The sequence below is a fragment of the Podarcis cretensis genome (genome assembly GCF_951804945.1).
Source record: "Podarcis cretensis genome assembly, chromosome: 4".
NCBI lineage: Eukaryota > Metazoa > Chordata > Lepidosauria > Squamata > Lacertidae > Podarcis > Podarcis cretensis.
This window is the reverse complement of record NC_137173.1, coordinates 6,880,611-6,902,602: the sequence shown is the minus strand read 5'-3', so window position 1 is coordinate 6,902,602 and position 21,992 is coordinate 6,880,611. Positions and strand designations below refer to the sequence as shown.

The 21,992-nt window shown below is 47.1% G+C and overlaps 1 protein-coding gene across 1 annotated transcript; it reads right to left on the bottom strand.

Annotated features, from left to right (window-relative positions):
• Positions 1–1,102: 1,102 nt before the first annotated feature.
• LOC307214987 (dicarboxylate carrier UCP2) lies at positions 1,103–21,298 on the bottom strand. Its single transcript, XM_079974104.1, has 8 exons — positions 21,161–21,298; positions 17,803–17,957; positions 11,884–12,119; positions 10,538–10,745; positions 8,855–9,049; positions 8,229–8,330; positions 6,592–6,772; positions 1,103–2,641 (listed from the first exon to the last, which is right to left on the bottom strand). Exons 3-8 carry the CDS (start codon positions 12,007–12,009, stop codon positions 2,527–2,529), a joined length of 927 nt encoding a protein of 308 aa, XP_079830230.1. The 5' UTR covers positions 12,010–12,119; positions 17,803–17,957; positions 21,161–21,298; the 3' UTR covers positions 1,103–2,526.
• Between the last annotated feature and the right edge of the window lie 694 nt (positions 21,299–21,992).

Genomic DNA, 21,992 nt, shown 5'->3' with positions numbered 1-21,992 from the left:
TCTAGTTAAAGCTATGGTTTTCCCAGTCGTGATGTATGGAAGTGAGAGCTGGACCATAAAGAAGGCTGATCGCCGAAGAATGGATACTTTTGAATTCTGGTGCTGGAGGAGACTCTGGAGAGTCCCATGGACTGCAAGAAGATCAAACCGATCCATTCTGAAGGAAATCAGCCCTGAGTGCTCACTGGAAGGACAGATCCTGAAGCTGAGGCTCCAAGACTTTGGCCACCTCATGAGAAGAGAAGACTCCCTGGAAAGGACCCTGATGTTGGGAAAGATGGAGGGCAGAAGGAGAAGGGGACGACAGAGGACGAGATGGTTGGACAGTGTCCTCGAAGCTATCAGCATGAGTTTGACCAAAGGCAGTGGAAGACAGGAGTGCCTGGTGTGCTCTGGTCCATGGAGTCACTACTAAATGACAACAAGTTGAGGCCGACAATGCAGAGGCATATTTACAGATCTGCAGTACAGTGGTACCTTGGTTCTCAAACGCCTTGGTACTCAAACAGCTTGGAACCCACACACTGTAAACCCAGAAGTAAACGTTCCAGTTTGCGAACTTTTTTCAGAAGCTGAACGTGCTCTGTTTTGAGTGCCATACTTCCGTTTTGAGTGTTGCGCTGAGTTCTGTCTGTTTTTGCTATTTATTTTGTGTTTTTGTTTTTGTGACTGTGTGGAACCCAGTTCAGCTACTGACTGATTGATGGTGTGACTGCAGTATATTGTTTATTGCTTTCATTTTATGGATCAATGGTCTCGCTAGATAGCAAAATTCATGTTCAGTTGCTGTTTTAGGGGTTGTTTTTAAAAGTCTGGAACGGATTAATCCCTTTTGCATTACTTTCTTTGGGGAAGCGCGACTTGGTTTTGGAACGGACTTCGGAACGGATTAAGTTTGAGAACCAAGGTACCACTTGAAGGTTGCTTCCACCTGCAGATCTCTCTTCCCAGATCAAGACCTGGTCCATGGGCCAGGGAGGAGAGGTCCATGGGGAGAGGTACCGGCATTTCACATTTGCTTGGTCAATTTGAGCCGCCTTGTGGAATCAGATATGCACCCACGATGGAAAAACCCAAAGACGCCGCAGGAACGAGCACGGGGCAGCATTGTACTTTAGCTTTATTTTTAAAAAACAAGTCATGCACAACACAAAAGGTGCTTAAAATAAAAATCCACCGCCACTTTCCACCATCACAGACAGCGCCACCGAAACGTTAAAACACATAAGAAGCCTCACAATGCATTTTTCTCTACTTGGAAAGTTTTTTAAAGTTGTGCACCGTTAACAGAGACACGAGGTGCTTTATTAAGCTCTGCAGAAAATCCTAAAGGTGGGAGTCGCTTCCCAGAACAGAATGCAGACTGCAAGGACAACCTGGGCTGGTGGATTGGGACCCGAAAGGTTTCCTGTTTGCCAGAGATGCCTTCAGCCAAGAAGGGTGAAGGTGCCAGATTCCCTCTCCACCAGCCAGCATCTCCTACCAGCAAACTTGACGCCAGGGAGACGGAACCGCTGGCAAACAGTTGCAAACAGGCAACCCTAAAAAAATAAAATAAATACAGGCTTTTGGGGAAGCCTAGGAAAGGTCTACTGTTTTTTCTCTCTGCCCAATGGGACAGCCACACAATTAACTGGAGCTACAGGGCTTATGCCAACAGCCTTGCGAGATGCGTAACGGTTTCCAAACAAAACCCAGTTTGCCTGAAACTGACCTTGACTCAAGAGGGACAAAGCAGTGGCAAGCAAGACAAGGTCCCTTGTCGACTCGCTATAAAGTGGGGAGACACCGTGCCGCACGGAGGGTTTTTTCCTCCCCTTCTGGGGGGCTCTAAGCCTGGAAGCAATCCTTGCACGGAATAAACAACTTTTAAAAACAAAAGTTTATTGAAATGCAAAAGCACAGGAGGATTGCTAGGCAGCCCAAACTCTGCTTGCAAATCGCCAGCACTTTATAAATAAATTGGCAGGAATCTGCACCTTGCTTGGTCAGAGCTACCCCAAGCAGCAAGCGCTGCCTTGGCCCAACCTGGAGCACTCCATTTGTTTCGGACTACAATTCCCATCAGGACCCAAGCCAGGCTGGGGCAAGGCTGGGCTAGTCACTTGTGAATTATTGCAAGCATCTCTGCTTGGGGGAAAAAAGCACAGCCCTGGGTAATGGGGGTAACTGACGTTATCTAGTATAGAATATAACTCTGTGCGGATGTTACAGATAGAAAAAGGGAACTGGAGCTCTCTTGCAAGTTGAGCCCCTGTGGTCTAAATTCCTCAGAGCTTAATAAAGCAGAGCTTAATAAAGTTGAAAAGGAGAAAGGTAGACTGGACCGTAACACGTTAAGAACAAATCACTTTGTAAAAGCAGCCAGGAGCTTCTGTTTGTAACGAAACGGAAGCCACATAAACGTTAAGACAGGAGTAGTTTAAAAAATGATAATAAGGGAGAAAAGACGAGGGAGAGATCTAGATCGAGGATCCGTTGCACACGCATATGTGCGAGATCTGTGAAATGCACCCGCCCGCTAGCTCAGAAGGGGGCTTCCCGCGATCCACGGGCCGCCATCATGGCTCGCTTCAGTTGCTCGTAGGTCACGAACATCACCACGTTCCAGGATCCCAGCCGCAAAAACGAGGGAGTGAAGCTGAGAGACGAGACCAGGCAAAGGAGAAAAACAGAGCTGGAGTTAGAACAAATGGAAAATGAGAGGAGAGCCTGTTGATGGATGGCAAGGGGCATTACTGCTTTTGTTACTAAGAGATGTATTTTTGGGTTTTTTTATATTGCAAACTGCTTATAAAGGGCCAGGGACTTTTCAGTGATGGCCCCGACCTGGTGGAATGCTCTGTCCCATGAGACCAGGGCCCTGCAGGATTTAACCCCCTTCCGCCGGGCCTGTAAGACAGAGCTATTCCGCCTGGCCTTTAATTTGAATTCAGCCGCTCTGAGACCCCACAGCTAATTCTCCCCTGGCCTCCTCGCTGGCCCAAGTAGGACCAATTCAGCCAGCTAGCCCTGGGGATTATCTAATGTTTATTTCCTCTAAATTGATTTCTGAACTTTGAATTTTATTGTTATTCATGTTTTTATACTGTATTTTATGCTGCTTTTGCAATTAAGTTTTTTTAATTTGTTGTTAGCCGCCCTGAGCCTGGTTTTGGGGCCAGGAAGAGCGGGGTATGAATAAAAATTTATTATTATTATTCATTGTTTGTGAGCCTCGGATGAAGGCTGACAAAGGAATTTAGCAAATGAGGTGAAGGTAAAGGGACCCCTGACCATTAGGTCCAGTCGTGACCGACTCTGGGGTTATGGCTCTCATCTCGCTTTATTGACCGAGGGAGCCAGCATACAGCTTCCAGGTCGTGTGGCCAGCATGACTAAGCCGCTTCTGGCGAACCAGAGCAGCGCACGAAAACACCGTTTACCTTCCCGCCAGAGCGGTACCTATTTATCTACTTGCACTTTGTGCTTTTGAACCGCTAGGTTGGCAGGAACAGGGACCGAGCAATGGGAGCTCATTCCGTCACGGGGATTCGGACCACCAACCTTCTGATCGGCAAGCTCTAGGCTCTGTGGGTTAACCCACAGCGCCACCCGTGTCCCAGCAAATGAGATAGGACAACCTAAATGCAAAAGCAGCATGAATGGGTGAATGAGGAGGGCAACGGTTTTTGGGGGCACCTGAAAACCCAAGCAGTGGCCCCCAGATTCCACCTTGCCTTAAAAACTAGGTGCACATCTGGCCATGAAATGGAGATGTCTTGCGTGGCCATCTCTTTACCCCGGCCTTTGATGCTGGATGGACGTATTATTCATTATATCTATTCACCACCCCGCCTTTTTCGCAGGCCAGGACTCAAGGCGGCTTTTGCACGAATTCAAATAGTGCAGGTGAAACACACACAAAAGCCAGGAACCATATAAAAGATAACAGCTAAAAAGCAATTTTAATAGAATTAAAACAATATGGAAAAACCCAAATCTATTAGAATATTGATGATGATAATAAAAAACCAGCACAGCATTATAAAAAGCCAATAATAATAATAATAATAATAATAATAATAATAATAATAATAATACAAGTCAGTTCCAAAAGGCCTGTTGGAACAAGAGATTTGACCAGGGGACAAATCTCAAGAGTGGCAAGTTGCTCAAGTGAGCATCTTCCTCCCCAATTCAAAGGATAACCATCTTTTGCCAGCCAAGGGACCTGCAGCCTTGGGAGGCAACTGAAAAAACCCAGAGCATGCATCCCAAGGTACAGGTAGCCATGGGCAAAGATGGCTGGTGCCCATTGAGACTGGTAGGGCAGAAGGCAAGTAGCCTGCCACTAGGTGGCAGCAGAGCCCATGAAAGAAAGAGCCAACTACTGTATTTTCCCATGTATAAGACTTTTTTTTTTTTACCCAAAATTAATAAATCAATATTTCTTGAGTTGCTGAGCTTTTTTGGGGGGAGATTTCCCTTCACTTGATACCAATCACCCCCCCCCATATTCACTATCCGTGTATAAGCCAACCCCCCCCCAATTGTTGGTAATAATTTTTATTTGTTTTTCAATTACAATAATCCAATGATAGCTTCATAATAACAGTGCTGAATTAAAATACAGTGGTGCCTCGCAAGACAAAATTAATCCGTTCCGTGAGGCTCTTCGTCTAGCGGTTTTTTTGTCTTGCGAAGCAAGCCCATTGACAGCTTAGCGGATTAGCGCAATTAGCGGCTTTTAGCGGATCAGCTGTTAAGCGGCTTAGCGGCTTAGGAAAAGGGGGGGAAAGGGGGGGAAACCCGCAGGAACTCGCAAGACATTTTTGTCTTGCGAAGCAAGCCCATAGGGAAATTCGTTTTGCGAAGCGCCTCCAAAACGGAAAACCCTTTCGTCTAAGCGGGTTTTCCGTCTTGCGAGGCGTTCGTCTTGCGGGGCACCACTGTAACATTCCCTAATATAAATCACTCAGGTGCCAAATTATATAATTTAGGTGGTCTGCCGCGTGCTAGGATTGACGGTTTGATGATTCACTTTGTTTCTGCGTTCCAAAACCTTATTGCATTACCTTATTGTATTGTAGCCTTTTTAATCCATGGGTAGGAATAATTGTTGCACCCGAGCAGAGCCTTCAGCATTGCAATTCCATTACAGTCACAATAGCAAGCCCTTATGCTGCAATATTTATAACTTCTATTCGTGTTAACGCATTAAATAATTTATATGAGAACTTCACTTGTAGACCCATAATTTTTGCCATTTTTTTAAAAAGAAAAAAATCGTCTTATGCATGGAAAAATACGGCAATTCTTTGTCTTGTCCCCATCTTCCTCCTCCTGTTTCCCACATTGCACAAAGGGGAACTAAGGAGGAGGAGGAAGCTGAAAGGCGGAATCGGCCCCTGGGCTGGTTGCAGGGCCGGATTTAGGTTTGATGTGGCCCTCAGCTACTGAAGGCAATGGGGCCCTTAATATGTCCAGCTGTCCTTTGTCAACAACAAATTGTCACTGTTTTGTGTGTTGAATATATGCTATATCAGGGGTCAGCAAACTTTTTCACCAGGGGGCCGGTCTACTGTCCCTCAGACCATGAGGGGCCGGACTATATTTTGAAAAAATAATAATGAATAATAATAATAATTCTTATGCCCCACAAATAACCCAGAGATGCATTTTAAACAAAAGCACACATCCTACTCATGTAAAAACACCAGGCAGGCCTCACAAATAACCCAGAGATGCATTTTAAATAAAAGCACACATTCTACTCATGTAAAAACACGCTGATTCACGGACTGTCCGCGGGCCGGATTTGGAAGGTGATTGGGCCGGATCCGGCCCCCGGGCCTTAGTTTGTCTACCCATGTGCTATATGGTAACTGATGGACCTAATAGGTATCTAAAGCCATTTGCACATAACAAAATATGTATTTTATCAAAGTAATTGTTGAACTGAAATACAATTAAGAAGTAGTATATTTTGGGGGAGGGACGCGGGTGGCGCTGTGGGTCAAACCACAGAGCCTAGGGCTTGCCGATCAGAAGGTCGGCGGTTTGAATCCCTGCAACGGGGTGAGCTCCCGTTGCTCAGTCCTTGCTCCTGCCCACCTAGCAGTTCAAAAGCACGTCAAAGTGCAAGTAGATAAATAGTTAGCACTCCGGCGGGAAGGTAAACTGCGTTTCCGTGCGCTGCTCTGGTTCGCCAGAAGCGGCTTAGTCATGCTGGCCACATGACCCGGAAGCTGTATGCCGGCTCCTTCGGCCAGTAAAGCGAGATGAGCACCGCAACTCCAGAGTCGTCCGCGACTGGACCTAATGGTCAGGGGTCCCTTTATTGGGGGTGGGGGTGGGCAAGAGAATGGGGCTCTACGCTATAGCTTGTTTAGCTTATACGTAAATCTGGCACTGGCTGGGTGCAAGGAAGAAGACATGCCAGCAGGGGCTGGATGAAGGCAGGGGTTGAGGCTGGCGGGGGCACTGGCCTCCGTTGCCCGGGGGTCTCCAGCCCCAAATGGTTGCGGACAGCCCTGTCGCCTCACCCTAATTCCCAGCTCCTGCCAACCTCCTGCCCCGCGGGGGCCTTCAAGGGAGATGGAGACTCACCCTTTGTAGAAGGCAAGGGGCCCCTCCTTCCGCAGCATGGCGAGGGCACACTTCACGGCACTTCCGTATTGGCCGGGGGCAGAGTTCATATATCTGGTCTTCACTACGTCGACAGGGGAGGCGATGACGGTCGTGCAGAAGCCGGCTCCAAACGCAGAGGTGAAGTGGCAAGGGAGGTTGTCTGCAAGGACAAGCGGGAGGGAGGCATCGTGAGCCGGGAAGAAAACCAAATCGCTTCCCCAAAACTAGCCATTGCAGAATATGTGGCTGGACAACAACACGAAAAAGCTAAAGCCGAAAGCTCGTGACGTGGAAGTTGCACAAAACAAATGAAATACCGTTAAAATCCCTTGAACGAGAAGTAATCGACTATACAGTAGTACCTCAGCTTAAGTACTTAATTCGTTCCAGAGGTCCGTTCTTAACCTGAAATTGTTCTTAACCTGAAGCACCACTTTAGCTAATGGGGCCTCCTGCTGCTGCTGCCGCGCCGCCGGAGCACGATTTCTGTTCTCATCCTGAAGCAAAGTTCTTAACCTGAAGCACTATTTTTGGGTTAGCGGAGTCTGTAACCTGAAGCGCATGTAACCCGAGGTACCACTGTAAATATTATCTTGTGGAAATCCACTAAATTATAAAAATCAAAAAGCTTAAGGGGAAAAATTAGAAAAACCTAATTTTCTTCCTTAAAGGTTTTGTTCTATTTTAGTTTTTGATTATTGTCTCCCAAAGCAACTGCTCTATTCCGAACTTAAAAATGGAAAGCGTAATGCTGGTGGTCAACAAAAGAGGTTCAAAGACTCTCTCAAGGCAAATCTTTTAAAATGTAGTATAAACACTGACAACTGGGAAACACTGGCCTGTGAGCGCTCCAATTGGAGAACAGCCTTTACCAAAGTTGTCATGGGTTTTGAAGACACTCAAACTCAGGACGCAAGGGAGAAACGTGCTAGGAGGAAGGCACACTTGACAAACTCTCACCGTGATCAACTCCTGCCCGGAAACCAATGTCCCCACTGTGGAAGGACATGTGGATCCAGAATTGGCCTCCACAGTCCCTTAAAGACTCACTTCTAAAACCGTGTTTATGGAAGACAATCTCACTCGGCTACGAGGGATCGCCAGGAAGAAGAAAAAGCCCAGTGTGGAGAACCCTGAAAAATCAACATTTGTCTGTATGAACTTACAGACTTTAGCTATTGCAGAAAAAATGCACGTCTCCAGTCCATGTTTAGGGGTTTAAAGGTGCTGAAGCCCTAAATGGCCTCAGCCTTATATACCTGAAGGAGCATCTCCACCCCCATCGTTCAGCCCGGACACGGAGGTCCAGCTCTGAGGGCCTTCTGGCGGTTCCCTCTCTGCAAGAAGCCAAGTTACAGGGAACCAGGCAGAGGGCCTTCTCGGTGGTGGCACCCACCCTGTGGAACGCCGTCCTGGGAGATTTCAAACAGATAAGCAGCAATATGCAATTTTACATGGTGATATTAAACTGTCAGAACCCTTTGGTGATCTGCAGCAAGGATCCACCACAGTGTGGGCAACTTTTGCAGGAACCTCGCAAGAGGTGAACCCTCCATGCATCTCAAAATCCAGGAGCTCCTTCAAGCAACAGCCCGGACCTGTCCATCGCTCCTCACCTGTCATGAGGTTGTATTTGAGCAGAGCATCCTTGATCAGGTCGTAGGTCACCAGCTCAGCGCAATTCACAAGTGCGTTCCGGGTTATATTAGGGGAGGTACCTAGACAAAGCGGAAGCAAAAATTATTTGATAAATTCAACAGTGTAAGTTTTGATGGATTAATAATGGAAAACTGAATGGTTTAGTTTATGGTTTGCATTCATGTTATGCAAAATGAACCAAGGAAAGTCGTTGATATTTTAAGGTTGTTTAATATTTTAAATTGTAAAACAGAAAATTTAAAAAATAAAAGCAAAAGAAGCACCAAGGCGAGATCTCTTTGTAACAGGGCATGAGTTAGCTACTCTGAATTGAGCCACCGTGATATAGTGCTCAGAGCGCCGGACTTGGACCTGGGAGACATCAGGGTTCAAATCCCCACTCAGCCACAAAGCTCACTGGGTGGCCTTAGCCAACCTCACAGGATCGTTGTGTGGATGATATGGGGAGGAGGCAAACTGTGTTACACCACCTTGAGCCGCTTAGAGGAGAAGATGGGATATAAATGCAATAAGCAAAATAATAATGGCTTGGAGGACTTTGGAAGCGTTGATTCCCCCTTTGCCAAAACCCAAATTTACTGACCTTTCCAGAGGCCTCGAACCCCTTCCTCTCTCGCGATGGTCTTGTAGGCGTCGAGGGTCCCTTGGTACCGCCGGCCACCCTCTATGCGGGCTTGGGCTTGGAATCTCACTTTGACCACATCGGTCGGCTGGGCCACGGCGACAGCCATCGCTCCGGTGGTGCAGCCAGCGAGAAGTCGGCTGCCGATACCAGCATCTGCCAAAATCAGAGAACGCAGCCACGTAAGAACAGGATTCATTCCCAAAAAACAGAATTACAAATGAGCCTCTTTCATGTGTATCATAAATGTACAAAGTCACTGAGAGGTGTGCGCTTGCTTTGGCCGGGTAATCTCATTTATATTAGGTCTAATTGGAGGCAAACAAACTTCTTATTACAGATAGGTAGCCGTGTTGGTCTGCCATAGTCAAAACAAAAAATTCCTTCCAGTAGCACCTTAAAGACCAACTAAGTTAGTTCTAGGTATGAGCTTTCGTGTGCATGGTATCTGAAGAAGTGTGCATGCACACGAAAGCTCATACCTAGAACTAACTTAGTTGGTCTTTAAGGTGCTACTGGAAGGAATTTTTTGTTTAAACTTCTTATTGACCCAAAGAAGCCTTGCTTGGTTTGCTGATCTTTCCTATTTGTCACAGAGTTGGAAATCCCTGTTCGCAACAAAAAGTTGTGGAGAACTGTAGAAGAATAGCCAACGCTCTGGAAGAGAGGCTTAGATATACTGTTTCTGGTTGTATATCCCCCCCAAAAAAATTCTATACTACTACCTTGGTTCTCAAATGCCTTGGTACTCAAACAACTTGGAACCCAAACACTGCAAACCCGAAAGTAAGTGTCCCAGATTGCAACCTTTTTCCGGAAGCCGAACATGCTCCATTATGAGTGTTACACTTCTGTTTTGAGTGTTACGCTGAGGTCTGTCTGTTTTTGCTATTTATTTTGCGTTTTTGGGGCTCTTTATTTTTGTGACTGTGTGGAACCCAGTTCAGCTACTGATTGATTGATTGATTGATTGATTGTGTGACTGCAGTACATTGTTTATTGCTTTCATTTTATGGATCAATGGTCTCGTTAGATAGTAAAATCCATGTTAAACTGCTGTTTTAGGGGTTGTTTTTTAAAGTTTAATCCGATTAATCCGTTTTGCCTTACTTTCTATGGGAAAGCGCGCCTTGGTTTTGGAATGCTTTGGTTTTGGAACGGACTTCCGGAACGGATTAAGTTTGAGAACCAAGGGACGGTGCCTTGGTTCTCAAACTTTATCCGTTCTGGAAGTTGGTTTATTGTGTTTTAGCAAACAGTTATTATACACATGAAAATGATAGCAATAATAATAAGCTTTAAAGGATAAATCACTTCCCATACCCCCTTTAATTTTTATAGCACAGATTTGTAAGGCCTTAGCAAGAAATTTAGACCTTCTGAAGCTTATACACTATACCACACTGAAATGTTTAGATGTTTCTTTGATTGTCCTTGAATCTTCCTGTCACCCTTTCCTGCCCCACCCTTTGAGAACCACTGTCTCTGGGGTTAGGAAGGCAGACCCCCATGCTGGCCTTTAGGTACTTCCGTCAGGGATTCCATAACTGCGGTCCCTGCACAGCAGGGGGTTGGACTAGATGGCCTTGGGGGTCCCCCTTCCAACTCCACGATCCTTGGCCCCAGAGGCCCAAGTCTACTTACGCTCGGAGCCCTTGGTGTAGAAATGCTTCACCGAATCGTACAGCCCGATGCGGACAGAGGCGAAGCTCATCTGGCGCTGCAGGCCGGCCACCAGCCCGTTGTAGAGGCTCCGGGGTCCCTCGTTCTTCACCATCGTCGCCATGGTGCCAAAGACCCCTCTGTACTGCGCCGTCCTGGCTTCCACAGCCACCTTGTTCTCCCCTTGGATCTGCACAGGAGGAGAAGAGGAGAGAGAGAGAGAGAGAGAGAGAGAGAGAGAGAGAGAGAGAGTTGGGCTGTGCGGGGAAAACGTCGCTTGGGGGCTCAAGTACGGAGGCTCACACCAAATTCTCAGCTGGTCAGGCTTTGTTCAGCAGTGCATTGTAGGACAGAGTCCAGACAGCCTGCAAGACCTTCCATTGGGACACACACTCTATTGGAATAATATATCTGCCATCTTAGGTATTCATCCTCTGGCCAACACCGTTCCACCACCCATGCCCCATCTCTCCATCCAACTGTGGTCCTTGAAAACATTTCCTCAACCCATATTTTTTTTACTATACGTGCAGAGCCCTCCTTGTACCTATGTGGATATGTTTTTCACTTTTAACAGAGTGCTAAGTTCCTCTTAACCTAGACAGCATCTTAAAAATCAGAGACATCACCTTGCCGACAAAGGTCCGTATAGTTAAAGCTCTGGTTTTCCCAGTAGTGATGTATGGAAGTGAGAGCTGGACCATAAAGAAGGCTGATCGCTGAAGAATGGATGCTTTTGAATTCTGGTGCTGGAGGAGACTCTTGAGAGTCCCATGGACTGCAAGAAGATCAAACCTATCCATTCCGAAGGAAATCAGCCCTGAGTGCTCACTGGAAGGACAGATCCTGAAGCTGAGGCTCCAATACTTTGGCCACCTCGTGAGAAGAGAAGACTCCCTGGAAAAGACCCTGATGCTGGGAAAGATGGAGGGCACAAGGAGAAGGGGACGACAGAGGACGAGATGGTTGGTCAGTGTTCTCGAAGCTACCAGCATGAGTTTGACCAAACTGCGGGAGGCAGTGGAAGACAGAAGTGCCTGGTGTGCTCTGGTCCATGGGGTCACGAAGAGTCGGACACGACTAAACGACTAAACAACAACAACAAGTTCCTCTTATGCTGGTTCCCACCAGTTTTATATAAATGACACTGATCTCACCGATAACGGGTTTTGCAGTAATCCCATATCAGCTGTTCCTAAGCGGACAGTGGGCACCGTTAATTCAGGGTGCCTGAACCTAACTTTTGGGAGCTGCTCCCTGCCCACAAAGGAATAGTTGGAAAAGACGTGGAGCAACGACCTCTGGGTGTGGCATCTGCTGGGGCTCACCTGCAGCCGGACTTTAGCCGTGTCCAGGGGGAAGGTGATCAGGTCTGCAATGCAGGCAGCCGTCCCGGCTCCAACGAACTTCACAGCGGCCGTCGGAGGGACATCGGTGGGCTTGAATCCAACCATTTTAAACCAGCCTCACGCCTGTTTTTTTTGGAGGAGATGAAGGAAGCAGCGAGGGTCGCTACTGGGTGCCGATGTAGGAAGTGGACAAGACCAATGAACTCTGCCCCTGTCTGGGGAGAAGAGAAGACACCCTTAAAATCCAGGTGCAAAACATGGAATTAATAATAATAATAATAATAATAATAACCATAGTTTAGAGGTCCCAGGGCCTAAGGAAGTCAGACTCTCCTCCACCAGGGCCAGGGCCTTTTCAGTGATGGCTCCGACCTGGTGGAATGCTCTGTCCCAGGAGACCAGAGCCCTGCAGGATTTAACCTCCTTCCCTCAGGCCTGTAAGACAGAGCTATTCCGCCTGGCTTTCAATTTGAATTCAGCCGCTCTGAGACCCCACAGCTAATTCTCCCCTGGCCCCCTCGCTGGCCCAAGTAGGAACAATTCAGCCAGCTAGCCCTGGGGATTATCTAATGTTTATTTCCCCTAAATTGATTTTTGAATTTTATTGTTATTCATATTTTTATACTATATTTTATGCTGCTTTTATAATTAAGTGTTTTAAATTTCTTGTTAGCCGCCCTGAGCCCGGTTTTGGGGCCAGGAAGGGTGGGGTATAAATAAAAATTTATTATTATTATTATTATTATTTATTTATACCCCACCCATCTGGCTGCGTTTCCCCAGCCACTCTGGGCGGCTCCCAACAGAACAACAACAACAACAACAACAACAACAACAACAACAAAGTGACAAAACATCAAACTTTAAAAACGTCCCTAAACAGGGCTGCCTTCAGATGTCTTCTAAAAGTCAGGGCAGCAAACTCCAATTGTTATTGGACTACAACTCCCATCATCCCTAGCTAGCAGGACCAGTGGTCAGGGAGGAGGGGAGTTGTAGTCCCAAAACAGCTCAAGACCCAAGTTTGGGAAATCCTGCTGTCTCGGCTGATTTGGAGATAACAGAACCAGCTTAGCTGCTGCCTGGGCTCACTCGCTATATCCTATTCCTGATCCTTGCCTTGTCTGATACACAATAAGATTCGAGGCTTCCTATTTAGGTTAAGAGTTCAGCATGCTGTCCACTCCCTAAATTGTGCTTCATCTTCATTACGCTTTCTGAAAAGCCACCTTCCTAAATGACGGTTCGAAGTTTCGATCAAGGCACAGTTAATTTTAATCACTGTTTGTCAAGACTGAACAACACAACAATCTGCAATTAATCTAGAACAGAGGCAAAAGCTCCCTGTCTCCTCCACAATAACAGAACTAGGGCTGCCAGATGTACGGACATATCCGGGATTCTTCCATCAAAAACAGTGTCCGGGCGGAATTTTCTATAATTGGTTAAAGTGTCTGGGGAAACCCATATCCAAAGTGTTGGGTTTTTTTGGCAAATTTCCTTAAGAAATCTCAACTACTGTTTCTAATCTAATCCAGAATAGCTCAACAACTGGTATTTGAAAGCACTGCAGCCTCTAGAGCGATGGAGTCAGTACAGTGCAATAATAATAATAATGATAATAATCCCCAAAAAATATTAAAATACAGTGGTCTGTTAAACATTAAAAGCTTCCCTAAACAGGGCTGCCTTCAGATGTCTTCTAAAAGTCTGGTAGTTGTTTATATGTTTGACATCTGGTGGGAGGGCGTTCCACAGGGCGGGTGCCACCACCGAGAAGGCCCTCTGCCTGGTTCCCTGTAACTTGGCATCTCGCAGTGAGGGAACCGCCAGAAGGTTCTCGGAGCTAGACCTCAGTGTCCGGGCAGAACGATGGAGGTGGAGACGCTCCTTCAGTGCCAGATTTACATATAAGCTAAACAAGTTATTCTGCAGTGCAGTTCTAGGTATATTAACTTCCTGCTATAGCTTAGGGCCCCACTCTCTTGGGGGCCCCCAAAAAAACTTTAAAGGGAAAAAAACTGGATGTACATTTCCAAAATATAAGATAAAAAACAATAAAACCTACATACAGCAAGAGTGTTTCGTGCTGTGAAGGCTCCTATGATGTAAGTAATGGGCCACGCCTGCTCCCTAAAACATCACTGGTTTGCTCATTTCTGTATCAATTACTTTGATAAAATACATACTTTGTTATGTGCAAATGGCTTTAGATACCTATCAGGTCCATAAATTACCATACAGCACATATTCAACACAAAAAACCCCCAGGGACAATTTGGTTTGCATCCAAGCTAACTGCCATCCTAAACCTGGTGGGTGAAGAAGATGCATCTGAGACATATGCAAAAAGAAGAATAAAAAAGGCACTCAGGCAAGGAACTTTGGCCTGCTGACCTTTGATTCCCAGGTCTGAAAATCTGATAAGTAGAAGCCATCTCCAGATAATAGAGATATGACTCCAGTCCGCCCAGGTCAAAGCAGCCGCACCCGAATGCTGCCTCAAAATGCTGCAACAGCAGCCAGGTTGCTAGCAAGGAGACGGACTCTGCTGCAATGACCTTTGCCGAAGTTCCCTTTTCTATTTACTGCCTGGACTGAGTCAGCGATAACCGGAACCCGGCTGAATCACACATTGCGCGTGGGAAGCAGGGACAGCCCACCCATGTCATTTTACAGCTTTCTCGCTGAGCAGACTAACTGGAGAGCCTGGGAGTGGATGCAATTTATCCTTTATTATCCTTTATCTAGGAATCTCAGGCTGCAACCCTCACCAACCCTCCCTCTGCTCCCATCTCAACAGCTTTCGCTCGGCTGAAACACAGCCTTGTTGTCACGTCCATCATCACAACTTCTGCTTCCCCCCTCTGCCGCTGGCATGTGGCCCCCAGAAAGTTATGAGGCCCTCGATCTCAACAAGGATCCTGTTATGTACTGAGTTGAATAGGATCCAAAATGCAACAGTCTGATTGGTCCTAGAACAATAGGATTCAGAATGCAGCAGCCCGATTGGTCCTAGAACAATAGGCTCCAGAATGCAGCAGCCTGATTGGTCCACAGGAGGCACCCAATCCAGCTCCAGGTGGAAGTGAATCCGCAACCTGATTGGCCTACAGGTGAATCCCAGAATTAGCCAATGACGTGGGGCCCATTGTGTAAATGATGTATATAAAGCAGACATTCTGGGGGAACTTCCATTCCTCCTCACCACTATGAGCTGAATAAAAGGTAAAGGTAAAGGGACCCCTGACCATTAGGTCCAGTCGTGACCAACTGTGGGGTTGTGGCGTTCATCTCGCTTTATTGGCCAAGGAAGCCGGCGTAAAGCTTCCGGTTCATGTGGCCAGCATGACCAAGCTGCTTCTGGCGAACCAGAACAGCGTACAGAAACGCCGTTAACCTTCCTGCCGGAGCAGTACCTGTTTATCTACTTGCACTTTTGACGTGCTTTTGAACTGCTAGGTTGGCAGGAGCAGGGACCGAGCAACGGGAGCTCACCCCGTCGAGGGGATTCGAACCGCCAACCTGATCGGCAAGGTCTAGGCTCTGTGGTTTAACCCACAGCGCCATCCACTTTCGACTCCGAGTATATTTCAGATACCCTCCCCAGAATTTGGCCATTAAGGAAATCACAGAACAGCCTTCCCCCACGGCAAACCGGAGTCAGTTCACCCCCTCCACTTTCTTCTTCCCTGTCTTTCTATATCACCCGACTGGTGCAATACAGAATGGAATATATAGTTTTACAACTCTCACTCTGGTATTGCATGGGTGGGGCACCCAGGATCACCCCCCCCCCGAAAGTAAGAATTGAGCTCAAAAGTGCATCTTACAATGAGATGGTGCCTGCAATATCCTGGGATGACGAGGGCTCATTATCACAGAGGCAGGTGAATTAGAACATAGAGATTTGCCCTTGGCACCTTTATAGCACAATAATGGTGCCTGAGGGCTCCAGTGTTCTCCCTAGCCCATGATGCAGCGCAAGTGCGTGATTTTAAAATAAAAGCCCACTATTCTGACTATCTTGAAATAAACTCTCCAAAAGAACTTGGGAACCTGGTGCCATCCAAATGTTTTGGATTATCACTCCCATCAGCCCAGACAGCTTCATCTCCATGCATCGTACTTGCTGAGGGTGATGGGAGTTGTAGTTCCAAACACCCAGAGGGCAAAGGCTGCTCTGTGGTGAGGTATCACCACACCATGGATTTTTAAAAAATGTATGTTTGGTGGTAGCAAATTAATACATTCAAAGAGGAACAGGAAGCCCAAGTTTAGGGAGAAAACGCAACTTCTGCAACGGGTACTCTGATGACTCCCCAAATATTTATTTTCTTACAACTGTTTCTGCAGCACATATTCTTGCAGGGATGGTCAAACCCATCAGTGACTGCAAACAAGATTTTTGGGAGTTACTGCTTGTTAAGTACTTGAGGGGGCGGCTTTGTCAATTTGCAAACGTGCCAGTGTTTTGCTGAGAGACCGAGATAAGTTGGCCTGGCAGAATTGGCTGGAAGAAAACTGGCTTAATGATCAGAGCCAGAGATTGTATCATTATGGTGAAATTTTGAGGGCAAAAAACCCCAACATGGTTTGCAAGCAAGCAAGGTGTAAACAGATTAGCTACACCAAGCTAATCATATGCCAAGGAATAACTGAATGGATTTTCCTTTCATCCTGTACACATTATGGAAAGAGCAAGCAAATGTTTCCTTAAGTTATTCTGCTACTTGGGAAGAGAAGTGGGGTTATCCAGGGCAATGAGAGCCCTTCTGGGACAATTAAATCCCATCCCACACCAACTGAAAATCTCCAGAAGCTGAGCTAGAAGCCAGCTAGATTAAAACAGGTGCTGTCTGTACATTTTCAGATCTACATTTGCAAACCAGGGGTCTCAATTGCCCACTCCATTGTTAAAAATCAAAGCAGGAATGCTGTTTTCAGAATTCTCAGGAACCAAAACCAATTTCTTCAACTTGTGCAATATATTGAGAACCAACGTGGTCAGATATAAATGCAGTTAATATACGTAAAGGTAAAGGGACCCCTGACCATTAGGTCCAGTCGTGGCCGACTCTGGGGTTGCGACGCTCATCTCGCTTTATTGGCCGAGGGAGCCGGCGTACAGCTTCCGGGTCATGTGGCCAGCATGACTAAGCCGCTTCTGGCGAACCAAAGCAGCGCACGGAAACGCCGTTTACCTTCCCGCCGGAGCAGTACCTATTTATCTACTTGCACTTTGACGTGCTTTCGAACTGCTAGGTGGGCAGGAAGTTAATATACCTAGAACTGCACTGCAGAATACATAGACTTCTGAATTGTCAGTAGTTTGGCAAGTCCCAGATAGAGAGGATTCAAAGTTTTTTCTCTCTGCATGATTTTTCTCCTGGTATTCAGAGCGAGCAACAAGATATACAGTGGCACCTCAGGTTAAGAACTTAATTCGTTCTGGAAGTCCGTTCTTAACCTGAAACTGTTCTTAACCTGAGGTACCACTTTAGCTAATGGGGCCTCCCGCTGCCGCCGTGCAATTTCTCTTCTCATCCTGAAGCAAAGTTCTTAATCCGAGGTACTATTTCTGGGATAGCGGAGTCTGTAACCTGAAGAGTCTGTAACCTCAAGTACCACTTTACCAAGTATCCCCCAGAAGTCTCATTAATGCAGGCCCTCTACCATTTTTGAGATTTCTTCCATGTATTACCAAGTGTATCTTTACAACCAAACAGGACTAGAAACTTAAAGCTTATTCAAAAACTCAAATGTTTCGGAAGAGCGGTATTGCACCCAGCACCCTATTTTCCCGCACTTGTGTACTGTTGCAACACAGAGAGAGCTGTGATTTTACGCCATAGTTGTTCTCAAAGTCGTAGCTTGAACCTGAGAAGCCGTCCTCACCTTATTCAAGTATTTCAGGATGCCGGCAGGTCGATCAGGATTCTCTAAAGGTGTCCCGTTCGTCGAAGTTGCTCAAGACCACCACAGTCTGAGTCCCTTTACTTTCCATAGAAAGACGGTTTGAAAGACGACACCTAATAATCATACTATTTATCCTGCGGAAAAGAAGAACAGAGGAAAAGCTGTCTGAGAAACTGGGGCAACAGCTCAGGTTGAGGTTGTCAGGATTATAGAAGGATGCCAGAGAGCAGCCGACTTTTAAGATGCCAGCCTGCCAACGCTAAACCCTTATCTGGCCTTGCCACACCTCAGATTTGCATTAGACGCCAACAGCTTCTAAATCACAGCTCATCGGAGTCCAGCAATCCTCAAAGACAGAACCGGTTTAGACTGGCACCCAATAATTGCAGAAGCACCGGAAAAAAACAAGAGCCATCTTCAAGTCCACTGATGCAAAGCAGCACCCAGATAAAAACCGTTTAGGTGAACTTTGCAACGAGAGGACATGTAACAGCAAGAAGCATCGCAATCGCCCTTGCAGAAGGGAATCCTCTTTTTGCAAGACCGGCACACACCTGTGCTAGCCACGCTTTAACACACCAGGGAGGAAGGCAACAAGATCTTACAGATCTCCACCAAACCAGGCCATAATCTGCAATGAGTCCTAATGAAAAGAGGCGTAAAACAGGCCCCAGCAAGCTTTGCTAAGCCTCTTTCCATTGGCAACACGGAAAATAAAATTAACTGGCAAGCTTTCCGAGTTAGGTAGAACTGTAGCTTTTCTTTTTAGCCAAGGAGAGAACTTTTGGGTCACCCTCCTCTCCCCCAGGGTTGCAGATGGTAATTTGCAAGGAACAAAGGTTAGAATCAATTGCTTTTTTTAAAAAAAGTAACAGATTTGGAAAAAGGGAGAGAGGCAAGTGCCAAAATTTGGAGAGATGCAAGCGCCAAAGGATGAGTGCGATTTGGTTCAGGGATTGTTTCGGAAAACGACAATTAGGTAAGGTTGCCTTTAAATGGGAACTGAATAACACACACACACCCTCCCACCTTGCAAAAACAATAACCCTATCTAGAGCAGAATCTGCAGCTCAATCTGGTAGCTGCCAAATGTTTTGGATTGCAGCTCTTCTGACCCTAACCAGCAGGATGGTCAGTGGTCCGAGATGTGGACCAGAGTGGACTGGGGGGGGGCAGGGGCCTCGCAACATCTGAAGAACCCCTGGTTTGCCATCCCTGTCCTAGAGAACTGAGCTTATGCCCCAGCAGTGCTGGCCACACAGGGCGCCAAGTTGACCAATAATAGTAATAATACCACCTATATTTATATGGGTGCCTACCAAAAGTTTTGAACACCAAATTTTCTGCTTGCTCGGGGAGAAAACCTGCCCTGCCCCTGGCAGCCTTATATGCAGAAGAGAAGAAAAATGGTGATAGCTATAAGCAGTGCAGTGTAGTGGTTAGAGCAGTGGTTTTCAACTGGTCGGGATGCCATGGGCAACACTGCCCTCTGTGCCTCTTTCCTTCCTTCTCCCCCTCCTCTGATGGCCTCTCGCATCTTTGCCTCCCAAAGGCTTGCACAGCTGTTTGTTGCAGCAGCCCTGGCTACAAGCCCCATAGGCGAATGGCGGCTCTGGCGCTGGCCAGGGGGTGCTGGTTGCCAGGAGCTGAGGCGGCCTTGGAGTAAGCAAGCAAGTGGGCAAAGGAAGCCCAGCCAGCCAGTCTGCCAGGCCCTGGTTTTGGGAATGGACGGACAAGTCCCAGTGCCCTGTGGGGCAGTGTGAGGGGGTGCCTCTCTTTGGGGCAGGGAGGGGGGCAGCTCAGAGAACAGGGACAGCCACAGCAGATACCCAGAGGACTCCCAAGGAGAGGGGAGACGAGAGAAGCCTGAGGGAACCCCCCACAAGGGAGGGTGTTCGAAAAGGGGTGAGGGGCTGCCAGCTCTGCAGGCAAGGGGTGGCACAACTGGGTTCCTGAGCCCCACAGGGCTGCCACAGAAAGAACACAGTTGGTCAAGGGAGCTGTGGACTCAAAAAGGTTGAAAACCTCTGGGTTAGAGTATCAGACTAGGACAGGGGTAGGCAAACTAAGGCCCGGGGGCTGGATCCGGCCCAATCGCCTTCTAAATCCGGCCTGCAGACGGTCCGAGAATCAGTGTGTTTTTACATGAGTAGAATGTGTCCTTTTATTTAAAATGCATCTCTGGGTTACTTGTGGGGCATAGGAATTCGTTCTTTCCCCCCCCCCTTCAAAATATAGCCTGGCCCACGACATGGTCTGATGGATGGTGGACCGGCCCCCTGCTGAAAAAGGTTGCTGACCCCTGGACTAGGACCTGGGAGACCCAGGTTCGAATTCCCCACTTTGGCCATGAAGGGTGACCTTGGGCCAGTCCTTTTCTTCTCTCAGCCTGGCCTCCCCTCACCTGGTTGTTGTGGGGATTAAATGAGGAGGGAGGGGAGAGCCAAGAACACCCCATTGAGCTCCGTGGAATGAAAAAAGTTGCATATAAAAATAAATAACTTTACAGTTCTATGTAGTTTTTATGTAGGCAGCCCTGCTCAAGGAAATCTCTAATGGTTGATATTTCACTGCTTTTATTAGTTTGATGGGAGCAGCCCAGAGAGGCTGAGGCAACCTGTCAGATGGGTGGCATAAATACAAATTATTAATTATCATTATTATCATTGTGTGTGTGATTATTGTTTGTGTGCCTGCTGCAAATTGCTTTGATATTTTCTGTCCAACTGAGATGTGCAAGTAAAAAAGTGGCTACAGAAATGCGAAGAATTTGTAAAAGATGTTGGGGAATCAGAAAGAGGAAGGGAAAGCGGTCGATGCTTTGAACAATGTTTTAGGTTATGGATTTGTGTAATGAAAAATGGAAAACTCAATAAAAATTATGGTGTTTTTTTTTTTTTTAAAAAAAAAAAGATGTACAAGTCTACATATAAAATACTTGTGCATCTCAATTGCGCAGATAATGTCAAAGCGATTTACGACAAACACACAAATAATTATAAATATACAAACACACAAATAATTATAAATATATACGCGTAAAGCTTTTGGGGAAGGCCAGGCCAGCCCCCTAACAAAGGCGCACAGAGATGCTTGCTGGCAGGAAGGCAGAATAAAGGCGGCGGCGGCAAGAGGGAGGTGATGAAAAAGGATGTGGGGTGCGCAGAGGAAGATGAATGAATGAATGAATGAATGAGAAGAAAACGCACCCTCGGGGTATCAAGGGGACCCTGGAGAGGAAACCCCACCCATGGGAACAGGTTGGAGAGGGTAGAAGGGAAAAGGACCACCCCCACCCAAATAACCCCCCACCCAAATAACCCCCCACCCAGCTCACCTTATACCGAGGGGGAGAACAAAACACCCGCGAGGGAAGCAGAGGCGGCTGTCGGCAGCGAGCGCCCAGATGCGGCGGCGGTGATGGATGCGCACGGAAGGGCGATGGAGAAGCCGGGCAGGCGAAGGCAGAGCGAGGCAGGAGCGGCCGCCTCTTTATACCGCCTCCGGCGCCGCCTCCTGCCCGCCCGCCGGCCGCGCCCACGACCCGCCCGCTTGCCGCTCCGCGCCCCCTCCGCAGGTGCGGAGCCCAAGCGCCCGCAGGATCCAGCCCGCCCGGAGCAGAGGAGGAACCGGTTTGGAGCCGGAGCAAAGCCCCAGGGCGCACGCATGATTTACGCAGAAGCTAAACAAGCTGTAGCTGGGGGGGGGGGCACTGTTTTGAAAGAAAAAAGCAACTGGATGTACATTTCCTTTTTTAAAAATACAGTGGTACCTCGGGTTACAGACGCTTCAGGTTACAGACTCCGCTAACCCAGAAATATTACCTCGGGTTAAGAACTTTGCTTCAGGATGAGAACAGAAATTGGGCTCCGGCGGCGCAGCAGCAGCAGGAGGCCCCATTAGCTAAAGTGGTGCTTCAGGTTAAGAACAGTTTCAGGTTAAGAACGGACCTCCGGAACAAATTAAGTACTTAACCTGAGGTACCACTGTAGTAATTTTTTCATAAGCACAGTTTCCGTGCATAGTTCAATAAACTCAAGCATTGCTCTAACAGAGCATGGACCTCTTTCTGACTTCCGTACATAATTACTTTATTCTTAGCATTTCTGTAACCACTTTTTTTACCTTCTCTCTTATTTTTGTATTTCTCCTCATTAAATGTAAATCAG

Bases quoted from the DNA above. Each gene is read 5' to 3' on its own strand.
- LOC307214987 (XM_079974104.1), bottom strand. From the start codon at position 12,009: ATGGTTGGATTCAAGCCCACCGATGTCCCTCCGACGGCCGCTGTGAAG. The intron at 9,050-10,537 runs GTAAGTAGACTT...TGATTTTGGCAG, and splicing joins CTACACCAAGGGCTCCGAGC to ATGCTGGTATCGGCAGCCGA. The intron at 6,773-8,228 runs GTGAGGAGCGAT...TTGTCCTTGCAG, and splicing joins CAAATACAACCTCATGACAG to ACAACCTCCCTTGCCACTTC.